The sequence below is a fragment of the Squalius cephalus genome (genome assembly GCF_949319135.1).
Source record: "Squalius cephalus genome assembly, chromosome: 7".
Taxonomy (NCBI): Eukaryota; Metazoa; Chordata; class Actinopteri; order Cypriniformes; family Leuciscidae; genus Squalius; species Squalius cephalus.
The window spans coordinates 37934157-37948532 of record NC_137128.1 but is presented as its reverse complement, the minus strand read 5'-3'; the positions used below and the strand labels follow the sequence as shown (position 1 = coordinate 37948532).

The following is a 14376-nucleotide window of genomic DNA, read 5'->3' as shown; positions in this document are numbered from 1 at the left end:
AGAATCGGGTTCAGCACTGAATTGTACAGTGTGTGCAAAATTTTGGTAATATTAAACAGTACAATCATGTACCTTAATGTGCCTTTATGCGTATGCGAGTGTAAGGGTGTGCATTGCAAGCAGGATAGTGAGCAAGACATTGTGAGTGCTGGAATGAGGAAGTGTAAGTGTTCTTGCAGCAAGTCAGAACAAAATCCCTGGAATAAAGAAGAGAGCAAAGCTAACTCCATTTCTCCCTCTCTTTGCCTCTAACTATCTCTTGTAGCCCTCATTCCTTTCTCTACCTTCTATATCTCCCTGTTTGTCTTTCTATACCTCTCCCTCTCTTAGTCAAATGTGGACTAACCCAACTGTTGGTTTATTTTTTTTAATTAGTTGGGTTTGTCCATATTTGACCCAAACATGGGTTGAAACAACCCAGCATTTTTTAGAGTGTACTAAAATAAGGAAGAGCATTTTGAAATTTGAGATTTTTCTTCCTCTCTCTTAACAACTCAATTTCTTCTTTCATTGTTCACTTCATTTTGTCATAATTTCCTCCCTCATTCCACTCCACCGCTCTATTTCCAACATGAGGAGACTTAACACCTCAAATAAGCAGAACACTCTGTGCCAACATGCCCTAAAGACTCAGGTGAGTGTGTTTTTGTGCTGCTCTATAATAGACACGCACCCAAAAACACTAAAGAAAGAGGGAATCGAAGACAGATATGGTCAAAAGAAGAAAAAGCAATTAAAAGGGACAGAGAAAAAACAAGATAGAGAGGGGGGAAAGATGGAAGAAAAGCATTTGAATATCACTCTTGAAATACAGTAAAAACAAAGTCTAAATCACACAGAAATATCTAGAGCCTGTCCAGCTCAATACCGCACACTAGGACCAAAGCATCCTAGAATGCGTCAGCAAGAGAGAGACATATAATCTGGTAATCTAATAATGTCTGAGTGAATCATTTTTGAGTTGCTCCTCTCATCCTATCACGAAAGGGTCATCTCTAGGTAACAAACGCAGAGTTTTCTTCTGAGATTGTTGTATACAAATAGACCCTCTGTGGCCATTTATAGACCACATGGACACACACACACATCATGACTAACCTTAATCCACTACAGACCAGTCTTAGAGAGCTTCTCACTTTATTAAGAATAATCCTGCATGTATGTGTCCTCTGTGCTAAGGAGGATGGGACATAGATTATGAAGTGCAATCCTCCTTAGAGTGACCCTTGAAGCTAAACAGTACTCCGAGAAAGAGAAAGTGACCTTTGAACCTAAACAGTACCGTCTATGCAAGTGTGTCACAAGTTTGTTCTGAATATGAGCATAAGTACTGTTGCCTTACAAGCAGAAAGCTTTTAGGTCAGGTTAAACTCAGGGAGAATGTACTGAAAATATAACCCAAGGTATACTACATGAAAAACCTTTGGGCAAGATGTTGCATAATATTTGATTACCTCATAAAACACACCCCACCGCCACAAAAACAAGTGCAAAGCAGAGTAAGCTAAACTCGTAAAGTGTCCATCTGAAAATGGTTGAAGCAATAAGTGAAAGGCTCCACAGACATTAATCAATGGGAAAAGTGCAAGAACTTTGTTAGTATTCTGACAACAAAGTCCCTTTCAAGGCAAGTCACTCAGTTCGCTTAATGGCTATCTCAGGAACACAATCAGATAGCAGTTTTCAGGGCAGCAAGTAGGCTATATCTATCTGCCTAACTGAAAGGGGAAACAGTGATATCTCAAAAACTACTAACCAAACTCACATTTCAATAACATATTTCAAATCAGCAATAAAATCTGACATGAATAGTATAATAAATTATGCTTCTTACCCTCAGATAACACAAAAAAAGGGGAATATTTCAGACTGGTCCAGCCATTGTACAAGTGCAAAAGCTAAGCACAAGTTTCACATAAAAGAGCAGGCGGCGACAATGAAGACTGTCTCTTTTATTTGGAAGGTGAGATATATTTTACTAGATCTTCAATATTGGCCGTTTCAATTTCTCCTAGTCAATTGTAATGCCAGTGAAGCTTATGGCTCTTGCCATTTTTGTCTGCAATATGCATAAGCTGAGAGTCTGGCTGAGACTACAAAAGTCCGACGTTAAACATGATACAACACCAGTTATTAGAGACACTCTCAAACTCAGCATTCACATCAAGAACTGACTCCACTCATCTGAACCACACAGAGATTTCAGTACAAACCTGTGCAGGGACACACAGCGGTAAAACATGAGCTCACAGATGTTTTCTAAAAGGAGAATAGGAATTAGCATTAGAACGCCATTTATTTGTATGCTTATGCCAGGGAACAATTACATTAAAATAAACCTTCACAAACAACACAGCAAGGTTAAATAAAGCTGTTGCAGTGATAAGTGATCCATGTTTACAGTGAAGTGTATTAACAGTAGCTATCCTGCAGTATTAGCATTATAGTATTATGTAAGCTACAGAGCAATAGGCCCATGGAGCAGTTGAACAGTGAGATTCGGTCGACAGAGAAAACAGATTAAAACAGCTTAAAACAGCATTTCATCTGCATCAGGGCAGAGGAATCAGGAATCAGACTGTTTTTTTACAATCACATTATTACAGCTGTGTAAAATGCAAGACAAATTAAAAACACACACACACACAAGTGCCCAAGCCTGGTAATGTGTGTGTAAGCCTGCTTGTGCAGAGATATGCTGAGTGTATGATTTCTTAAATTGTGTATTCTTGGTATAGTGTGTGTGTTCTTCTCAGGCCAGCTGTCCACTGAACTGTTATGTATCAGAGCTTATGTAATACAGCAGTTCACATCACACACATGCACAACCTCATCACATCAGCATGTCATAGTAGCCTAACTTAAAACAATAGCACATCATGTTCCAGCTCCAATTCTTTCTCTGACAACAACTGCAGTTTGTGTGTATAAAACAACCTGTGTGAACGTCTGTGCTGCAAATGCAAGCTCAACTGCATTTGCATGGCTAGAGAGTATCATAAGCATAAGTTGTTTAACACTGGACCCCATTGGCTTTCAGTGTATGGACAAAAACAGACCATGACATTTTTCAAAATATCTTCCATAGAAGAAATAAATACAGGTTTAAAACACACAAGAGTGAGTAAACAATGACAGAATGGTCATTTTTGGATGAATTATCCCTTTATGTATATGTGATTCAGCAAAAAAAAGGAAACGAGAAAACAGAAAATGCACTTACTATAGTGTAGTTGAGGTAGCCTAAATTTAGCAATTGTGCATGTGTGAGTATATGTGTATTCATGCATTATATGTGTATTCATGCATAGTGCAGATGGAGGTGTGTGAGTGTGCGCCTGCGTGTGAGCCTTACCGGTTCCTCTGGGTACATGATGTCTCTGCAGTGCTGCTCAGTGCAGAATATCCTATAACGGGGGACGCAACAGCAAGCAACTCTTATCTGGACTGGATGCAGGATGCTAGAGCCAGTGAAGAGCGCTAATACACAAAAGCACTCAAACAAACACAGAGAAACACTCTCCTTGCCCCCTCCCATTCAACACCATCACGTCATGCTGAACATCCCGACCCAAACTCTCTCTCACTCTCCCTCTGTTCTCAGAGAGATTAAGCAAATCTTCATATGAACATAATAAAGACAACCCTTCTGTTCACACGCACAGATGATGGAAGGAACTACAGACTGAGTGTTTTCCTCTCTTTCCTCCATCAAACTCTCTCTTCAATGTAGTACTGTATGTAGTTTACAAAACGTCTCCACGTCCCTGCAAGTGACCTTTGGTCACATACATTAACAGACACATTTGCACAAACAGAACACACCTTGCTCAGTTTCAGAGTTTTTACCTACGACATATTGTAGACCAGGGGTATTCAATCTTTTAGATGCCACAGACCCCCGAGTATGATAACCCTCATGTGAGGACCCCCATTTTAAAATATAAAAGGGCATCTATCTCTATAAAAACCCAGTTTATATACTGAAGATGTATGTCATAAATCTACATTTAGTTACTATTAAGTTACATATACATACATACATACATACTACTCACTTCATTTAATTGTAATCTAATTATTATTTACTTATATTCATCAAAATTATGATTATGTATTTTGAACTAATTTAATCTATTTAGAAGATTAATAACTATTACATTATTATTATTATTATTTAGAATTTTATTTATTCTCTTACAGGCTTCTTGTCAGTCCCTTTTGGCCCCCTGTTGTAGACTACTGAAATGATGATGCCAAGACCATTATTTTGGTTTGAGGACTTCTGATGTTTACAGACAGTAGATTATGAAGAGATGGAAACAGGGTTGACAAAAATACAGAGCGGGACATATCCCAAACAATCCCTCCAGGATTTCGAGATCGCAGAATTTAATGCAAAATCAAGTAAACTCTGCAACACCGGGACATCCGAGACTTTATATACAAGTGTTTTTAAAAGGAAATCATTCATTCACAACCTACATTTGTCTATTATCTTTTCAACCTGTTCGCTTCCAAAATGTGTGAGAGAGAAGCAGCTGTGCAAGTAATCCAATGCCTTGTTTATATTTACATGTCAAGCATGCGGGACGAAAAGAAAGTTTGTAGATAACGATAGGCTACAATTAAACTATTTAATACTGAGAATAAAGTATATTGGGGTTGGGGAGTGCAATGTCACAATTTTAGATTGTGAACGATTAAAATGTCTCCACGATCTGCGCCCACATCCCATTCACATCACGTTTAGCAACGCAGCGGACGCTCATATGCCATTGCCGTTCTTCTCCATCACGAAAGTTTGCTCTTGACTGAATACTTTTAGTACCTTTAATAACAATCAGTGTATATTTAATTTATACAGTGTTTATCATACAGTGTCTATACAGTCTATGTTGTGTTATTTTCTTTTACATTTAGGCTATTCAATTTCTTACTTGAATGCTACTCTTAAATACACCTACTGTAGCTGACAATATTAATGTACTGTTTATTTAATTAATATCTTATATAAGAATTTTTTTTAAATCGAGTACTCAAATCGTGACAGCCCTAGTCTTTACTGTAACTTTTGATCAATTTAATGCATACTTGCTGAATAAAAGTAGTAAAAAAAAAATCTTGACCCCGAAACCTTTAAACGGTAGCGTAAGTGTGCGAGTAAGAGAAAGCATTCGCACCATCCTACACATGCCATGATGACACAACAGCAAACATTTGCTGTTTAGCAGAAATGCTTTGATGACACAGCAGGAGGAAAAGACAGAAAAACAGTGGGAGGAGATGATTAAAAAAAGCTTCAGAGAAAGGAAGGAGTGTGATTGTGAGAGAGAGAAAGAGTAAGAGAGATGACTTCACAGTAGGGCTTCATGATATTGAAGAAAAATGCGATATGCGATAACTCATTAAATAATGCGATATTCGATATGAAAAAAGAGTAACTAAGAGTAACTAAGGCTAAACAGGGGCTTAAGAGATAAGAATGTTCAAATAGACTTTTGGAAAGAGGGAAGCTAAAGGTATTCGCTTATGGGTTGGTATACAAGTGACTCTCACCTGTAGGTTATCAGTGGACCCGCTGCTGAGATCATCCCCGGATTCTGAATCATTCCGTTTCTTTTCCGAGTTGTCTCCCTCTCCCGTGAATACTTCTTGAATTGCACCTTTTTCTGGTCCTCGACCACTCTTATCCAACTCTTTGTCTTTATCCCTCTCTCCATCCACTTTGCGACTTGGGGACTCTGCTCTGGTACGAGGAAGCAAGTCAGGTAAAGTGTTTGTTTGTGTTGGGGGGGCGTGTCCCGTCGGGCTGCCCGGGCTGCCTCTGTCATCCCTGGGCGGCAGTAAAGCACCGCTGGAGGGAGAGAGAGAAGGGCCCTTTTTGTTTTCATCTGGCCGCTGGATATCCAGGCCAGATGGTCGATTGGGTCGGCACGCTGCACTGAGGGGTTTAGGAGGGGGCATGAGAGCCCGTCGCACCTCACGCACATACTGTGCTGGGACATAGAAGGGCTTATTGGCCTCATCCTTGCGTACTTGCCACCAGTCATTATTGGTCTTCTTAACAAGAAGGTAACTTTCTCCCTGTTTAATGGTGATCAAACGGTCCTTGGATTTGTACTCATAGTCGTACTCCACCTCTATGTACATCTGACCTGGAGCCACCGAGCGTTCTGCCATCGCTGCCAGAGATCAAAGGTCAAGATCAAAGCAGGAGGACAGGAGCATGGTGGGTTGATATGGAATCAGCTGAAGGAGAAAGGGAGAGAGATGGAAAACATGTTATTAGAAATATCAGTGACTGATGTCTGTACGTGTAAGTACGTGAAATATTTTGCAATTGCAAAGTCATGTCATTGTTATAGTAAATGACAGAAGAATTACAAATAAATGCTTGATCAAGCATCTGTCATTCAGTTTTTATCGTGGACTCAAAAAAATAAAAATTAATTCAAATAAAGTTTGCGGACTGTGCTGTTGGTTTTCCCATTAAAAATAGCGTCACTTTCTAAAACATGTCATTAAAGAACTGGCTTTTGTTCAATGAATTGATATTACAAAAGACTAACAGGATGGAAAACAAAACGAAGGAGAAAAACAAAATCCAATTAAAACAGCATTACTAAGAAATAGTTAGAAACATTTGGATTGAAGAAAGGAAAAGCGAAACATTTATAGGATGCATAATATTAAAATTATGTACAATAATAGTTAAGCTGATAACTAAATAATGTAAATGAACAAACAATAATTAAAAACCATTTAAAAAATGTGTGAGTTCAATATTTTGGCCAATATATTTACATATTCAATATATAGCCTAAGTCCCCCTGTAGTAAATTTTATCCCTTAAAACTCATCTTTGATCACCAAAATTACATATTTAAACGCTTTTTCCTGTGAAAAATTATTCGTGCCTTAAAATAGCTTGAATGCAACTCCCTTGCTTCATTTAGTATACACGGATCTATGAATAAGCTAATTAGCCCCGCCTCCACTCAATCACACCAGCTCTACCTGATTTTTCATATCAACAGAAAAATATACCAGGATAACGGGCTTCTCTTGAGACTCACTCCACTACTTCAGAGCACTCCTCGTTAATGATATGCTAAACCAGGGTTCACCAATCTCGGTCCTGGAGGGCCGCTGTCCTGCAGAGTTTAGCTCCAACCAGCTCCAACACACCTGTTTGAAAGTTTCTAGTATGCCTAGTGAGACCTTGATTAGCTGGTTCAGGTGTGTTTAATTGGGGTTGGAGCTAAACTCTGCAGGATACCGGCCCTCCAGGACCGAGATTGGTGAACCCTGTGCTAAAGCCAGTCGGCACGTTGACCTGACTGGTTACAAGGTAGTTTGTGATGCAAGTAACACAGGCGATTTCAAACTGAGTTTTTGAGACTGTCTTTGGTTCACTGCAGTTTTAAAGAGAAAATACTCAGCAATGGCGTTGACTAATGAATTTGCACATGGTTTGTCTTAAAGCACATTAAAAACACATTAAGAACACCACATAGACATATAAACATTAAAAACTTGATTTTCACCACAGGGGGACTTTAAGAACCCTCTCTCACTTCAACAGCCACTCACATGACTGTCTCCATTACCACCTTTCTATATAGGTAGACCAGCAAATTTAACCAATAATTTCTCATCTTCTCATCCGGTAACATTTTATCACATAGTATTATGTTCATATCTTCATTTGTACACTTTACACTGTAAAGTTAAAGACATGAATCAAATAAACTCCTAAGAGTTCACAGCAATGCTACAAGTAAAAAGTACCATCATGGAGAAACCAGGATTTTGAAACAAAGAGGAATTTGCTTCAGGGTATATGAACTTCAGCACACATCAAACATCCACACATAGGAGACTTTGACTTGAGCAACTCATCCTGACTGAGACACGAATATGAGGTCAAATATAAATTTTACTTTTTCAGTGATTTTCTACAGGTGATACCAAACGCACACCATATACATTCACCTATGTTAAACATGACCATATTACACAAAACTGAACATGTGTCAAAAGTACTATTCATGTCTTCTGGGCTAAAAGTGACTCCTAAATGTGACATGACAGATCACTGTAGCTCCTCAGTTCAAGCTGCAGAGTGGAGCGTGAGTCTTGTCTTACAATTTAATACAAGTTACAGCACAAAAAACATGCATGAACATCAGAGGGTATGTTGAAAGATACAGTACAACTTTTGTCTGATGTAATTGCTCAGTGTTTCAACCGCAAAAAGACGTCGATAAAACAACTTGTGAACAATAATTTCACTTAACCTTGCATTTACCTCATGAAAAGGATTCAATGAATGGTCAGTTTGTTAGGTAGCAATAAAAAACACTTGAGAGAAGCTTATTATACTGTTAATTATATTTGTACGTTTGAATAAATTTGTCATGAAGACAATTGCTTACTACCTTAGCTTACAGACAATTGCTTACAAACTACCTTATGTGCAACAGTTATTTAAGTTTAACGAACATTTAATTTTTTGAGTAAGTATTATCTCTGAAAATAAATAACAGTTGAATATAATAGTTTGGGCTCGTGAATGCACGTTAGAGATAAATATTTTGTAAATAAAGTGGTACATTTTGAGAGTGAGTGGTAAAGTGGTGTTTTTATTTGAGCAAAAAGCACTTGCGTTGCTTCATGAAGTTGAAGTTAAACCACTGGAGTCACATGGATTACTTTAATGATGCCTTTACTAGGGCTGGGTAAAAAAATTTAGATTCTCCGGTTTTAATCGATATTCAATTTAAAGGGGGGGTGAATTGCTGTTTCATGCATACTGAGTTTTTTACACTGTTAAAGAGTTGGATTCCCATGCTAAACATGGACAAAGTTTCAAAAGTTAAGTTGTACGTTTGAAGGAGTATTTTTGTTCCAAAAATACTCCTTCCGGTTTGTCAAGTTTCGGAAAGTTTTTTTCGAGTATGGCTCTGTCTTACGTAAGATAGAGCGGAATTTCCTTATATGGGTCCTAAGGGCACTTCTCCGCGGCCGCGCGCGCACTCGCAGACCAGAGAGAGAAGAGAGCGAAAGCAGTACGTTACCTCAAAGCGCTCTGCTCGGCTTTAGGGAAGTCAATGTCACCAAAGAAGTGGGTTTTTGGTTGGCAGGGCAAGACAACCCTGCACAGATTCCCAAAGAACCCAGCGTTAAGGGAATAGTGGATGGAGTTTGTTTTTTCGAAGCATCAACGGAGGTTGTGCACGACTCTTTGTTCCCTGCATTTCGACGATGATTGTTTTATAAACAAAGCCCAGATCGACTTATTTGCAGATCGTCTAATGCTTAAGGATCGAGCAGTCACGGTGAGTAAACTACTTCAAATGTCTCTCTGTGTTGTTGTTAGATCAGTTAGCACAGCTATAGCACACCGCCCACACGGCCCGCCCCCAGCCGCTCGGTTTTTTCCGGAAAGACTCGGTACAGCCAATCTTTAACTTATAAATATAATAAAACTAAAGACGTTTTGGAGATATGAAGGATGCAATACTACTCTATAGGTACTCAAGATTAACAGGAGATTGAGTGAAAATGAGCATTTCACCCCCCCTTTAATGGAACGATGTCGATTCGGGAAATCCCTGAATCTATACTTGTGTGTGCTTTACTTGAGAAGATGTGAATATTATCTGTACTTCGACTTTCGTCCTGAAGATGTCACCTTCTTTCGAGATGCTCCACAAAACAAAACAAAAAAACAGAGGATCATGGCGGAAGGTCACGGTAGCCAATTGAAGCCAGCGCCAGCAAAATTAAAGTCTGACGTGTGGAAGTATTTCATGCTCAAAGGCAGTGACGGTGAAGATGAGGTCGACAAAATCACTGTCATTTGCAAGTTGTGTCCGCAAGAGCTAGCCTAAGATTCTGAAACAACACAACAAACCTACGAAACCACCTGTCCAGATGACACACTGACAAGCTCTTTGGTTTTTGTGATTCTGGACAGCAACGGCTAGACGTTGCATTTGCCTGCAAACTACAGTCAGATTCACCTCGCGCTAAGAAAATAACAGACGCCATAGTAATGCTGATTTGCAAGGGTTTACACCCCTACAGCATAGTTGAGAATGAGGGCTTTCAAAATCGTATTAATGTTTTGGAACCACGGTACATGATGGTAACATGCAAGTACCTCAGTGAAATGGCGATACCGAAAAAGTATGCAACGGTTAAGACCAATGTCGCAGCATCTCTCAAGTCGGCAGAAAGAGTTGCCCTTATCTGTGACAGCTGGTCATCCAGGGCGACTGACTCGTATGTCACTATCACATGTCACTATATCGCAAGTGACTGGACACTCGTGTCGCATGTTTTGCAAACCCGGGCTGTCCACACCAGCCACACAGCAAGTAACATCGCAGCATTGTTGAATGAGGCCTTAAATGAGTGGGGTATTACCGAGAAAGAACCGGCCCTGGTTACCGACAATGCAGCTAATATGGTTTGTGTGGTGGAATTAATGATGTGCTTCACGTCGGTTGCTACGCGCACACGCTGAACTTAGCATCGCAAGCAGCACTCAAACTCCCAAAAGTGTCTCAATTGCTTGACAAAGTCAGACGAATCACTGGCTTCTTTCATAGAAGCAGCATCGCCAGCCGTACTCTGAAAGTCAAACAAAAGCTACTGGATCTACCCTCGCATAAGCTGAAGACTGACGTTGTAATTCAGTGGAACAGCAGCCAGTCATATCCGCAGCGCTGCTCTCACCTGAGGTTCGCAGAAGTGAGAAAGATCTCTGCACTTTGTCAGACGCTGACATAACGGCATGAATCCCATGAAAGCTGCTACACTAGCCATGTCTGAGGAGTGGTCATTGGTCCTCTGCATGCACGGCTGTTACAGATGAGAACTGCACGCAGCGACTCCACAATCATCAAGGACTTTAAATCCACAATACATTGTAACAGTTCCAGAGTGTTTTATTACTGGCTGACTATAGCTGTTTTGTAATTATCTTCCTGGTCACCAGGGGGTAACACCCTCAGGTAAGGGGGTTAGAATACCCATATAAAGAAGAACAAGTAATCTAGCTGGTAAGCCATGTGGTGGCTCGATTTGGAGATGGCTCACTCTTTTTTCTTAAGAGGGGTTTTGAGTTGAGGCTCACTGTTTATGCCATTTATGGTTATGTTTCATTTTGTCTTTGATATCAGACGAGTTGTTACAACATGACAACCTAATGTCAAGGTATGTTTACTTTTTTTAAACTTTTATTAAAGGGCCCCTATTATGGATTTTTGAAAATGACCTTTCATGTAGTGTGTAACATAGCCTATAGCTCTAAGTGAATGAAAACATCCTGCAAAGTTTTAAATCTGAAAGTGCACCGTATATAAAGTTATTGTCTTTCAAATGTAAGAGTCGACTCTGATTCAATGAAATGAATTGTTTTTCAAATGAGTCATAAGCCGTTTCGTCGTGACGCCAAGACGAAACATTAACATATTGCCCGCCCACTTATTGCGCACGCAGACACCAGGGAAAACTTGAACCTCAAACCAGCAGCTGATTCCTGTGGATACTGGATAGCATCATGTCGAGAAGACGCTGTGCTCTACAATGTGAAGGAAAAGCCTTTTTTTTTTACTGCCCAAGGACAAGTGTGAAGAATCAGTGGTTAAAGTTCATCTTTACCACGATATCACAGCAGTATAATCCTAAACTTTTGCTGTGTTCCCTTTATGTTACTGACGACTGCTTCTCAAATCTCGGAGTTCAATGCAGGATTTACAAACCGCTTGCTCTTGAAAGATGGTGTTCAAAATACTTAGTTTTGAGTTTTATATTGTGTTGGTCTCCTGCTAACCGGCTAACTCACATTATTACTGTCTTACTGAAATACTTCTGCTAATCAGTTGTGGGCCACTATTACCTAAAACTGTGTCTATTAATGCAGATTGTCTGTCGTTCTCACTAGTTTGAGTAAACTAGTGTTCACCGCAATATATTAGAAAAATACTCGGTAAATAAATTAGTACAAGTAAAATAATCGGTTGATGGACATGCACTTGTTTATGCTGATGCTGATGAATTACAGTTGCATCATCTCATGTACCTCAAACTGAGTAGTGTATCACTGAGAAACGTCCTGCCCGAGTCGTCCTTGCGATGGAGGTTCGGGTTGAATAACTAGTTCTTCCAATGAATGTTTCATCATCGGACTCGCGCTCGCATTGATATGGTAAAATCAACATCATTGTTCGTTATTGTGTTTAGTTTACAGTGTAGGAAGCCTCAGGGCATGCAGAGCTGACATTGTTATGGCAATGGGAGTTTTTGTTTTCGACGTGCTGTACACGGTAAACCAATCACAACAGACTGAGCTGTCAGGCCAATCAGAGCAGAGTAGCTCGCGGAAAGGAGGGATTTAGAGAGACTGATTCAATTGATGAGTCGTTTGAGAATCATTGAAAATGTGGTGATGTGCAAATGTATATTATGAGAAAAGGCAACAGTTTGACCTTTGATGCATGTAAACCTGTTGTAGGAGACTCCAAAACAACATTAGGAAACTTTAAAATGGCATAATAGGGGCCCTTTAAACTTTTTTTTAATTCTGTAGTAGTGTTGATTTATAGACCCTGTGTAAACTAAATATAGATTACATACATTAAATCAATTTACAAACATATATAGATTAAAACAATCAATTAAATGCAATCAGCAACACTTTAATAAATGACTATGTACCTTTGACTTGTGTATGGACGTATAACTGCATATGACAAAAAGTCAAATATATCCTTAAGATATGCTGGCCTGAAGGAAACAGGCCCTTCCCTTCTTGTCTGAAGAGGATCGTGACAACACATTTTCAAGACTGATGAGGGAAATTGTTAGTCTGGAGCAAATGAAAACACTGAATGTAAGTTGTACCAGTGTAGAAAGGAAATAGTGTTTTTGGTTTATTTTGATCAGAACTAGACGGTATTTTCTTTGTGATAATTTATTACCATTATATTTTAAATGTATTTTTTTGTTATTTTATCTTTAAGCAACAAGGAACTGACAGTGCTTGCGGTGAAGTCACTGTGCCTGTTCAGCAGAATGACAACTCCTTGGGTCCTCCTGATGATGTGAGAGATGCAGAAGCCCCCACATCACCCAAGAAGCCAAAAACATCTGCACTGATGGATCTCCTTGGACCAGTCTACAAAGCAGCAGCCCCAGCATCAAAGAAAACTGTCACTGAAATTGTAGAGGAGGAAGTGGCAAGGTAGAGGGAAGTCAAACCTGTCCTTCTCTCTGAAAACCCACTAATCTGGTGGAAGATGCATGCAGAAGAGTATACTCTTTTAGCACAACAAGCAAAGTGATATCTGTGTGTGCCTGGAACAAGTGTTCCTGCGGAGAGAGTTTTTTCAACTGATGGTGATGTAGCCTAATCACAGCGCAAAGGAGCTGCCTTAGGTCAGACCATGTTGACCAGCTAATCTTTTTGCAGAAAAAAATTGGCAATAAAAAAATGAGTTGTAGGACAGTTATATTTATGAACAGTTAGTATGTTTGGGTTAGGGTAAGCAATGTCCAGACAAGGGCTTTATGAGCGTGTTTTAAAATTTTAAAATTTGTTTTATTTCTTAAACGATTCAAGGTGTTAATGAATTTCAGTGTTGCACTGGTTTTATTTCTTTACAATAATGAGCATTGTGCAGTTTGTGCTACTTACCTTGTGTGCATATTTATGAATTCTTGTTAAAGAACTGTTAGTTATGTATACAGTATGTATACACAATGTCCAGACAAGGGCTTTATGAACCCTTTTGAATTTTGAAAAACCCTTTTTGGGTTTTGTTTACAGTAATACAGTGTAGTTTGTTCCTACATTGTGTGCATTGAATGTGCATATTTATTATTATTTAAATCTGTTCAAATGTTTGTTACTCAAAGTAAAAGTAAAAATGAATTAAACATAATTGTGTGGACCCAAATGTGTATTTCAGTAATATAGCTAAGAAGGACGGTTTCAGTTACCAGCATTTACATTGAAATATGGATTCCATGTCTACAAAATTAACATTTTAAATAAAATATTGATAACTAATCGATGTTGAATCGAATCGAAATCGAATCGAAACTATATAAATAAGAATCGAATCGCCAAATTGTTTGCAATACCCAGCCCTAGTCTTTACTACCTTTCTGGGGCTTGAAAGTGGTATACATAGACTGTCAATGGAAGGACAGAAAGCTCTCAGATTTCATTTAAAAGATCTTAATTTGTGAACGAAAGTCTTACGGGTTTGGCATGACATAAGGGTGAGTAATTTATGACAGAATTTTCATTTTTGGGTGAACTAACTCTTTAACCAGAGACCTCTGAACACAGCAGCT

General features: G+C 39.1%; 1 protein-coding gene across 6 annotated transcripts in view; it reads right to left on the bottom strand.

Annotated features, from left to right (window-relative positions):
• Positions 1–14376, bottom strand: part of arhgap12a (Rho GTPase activating protein 12a) — a 36185-nt gene that overhangs the window by 20330 nt on the left and 1479 nt on the right. For all 6 annotated transcript variants that reach the window (XM_079875342.1, XM_079875345.1, XM_079875344.1 and 3 more), the window contains exon 2: positions 5560–6252. In XM_079875342.1, the coding sequence (XP_079731468.1) occupies positions 5560–6183 (624 nt within the window). In that variant the 5' untranslated portion in view covers positions 6184–6252. The remainder of the gene's footprint in view (positions 1–5559; positions 6253–14376) is intronic.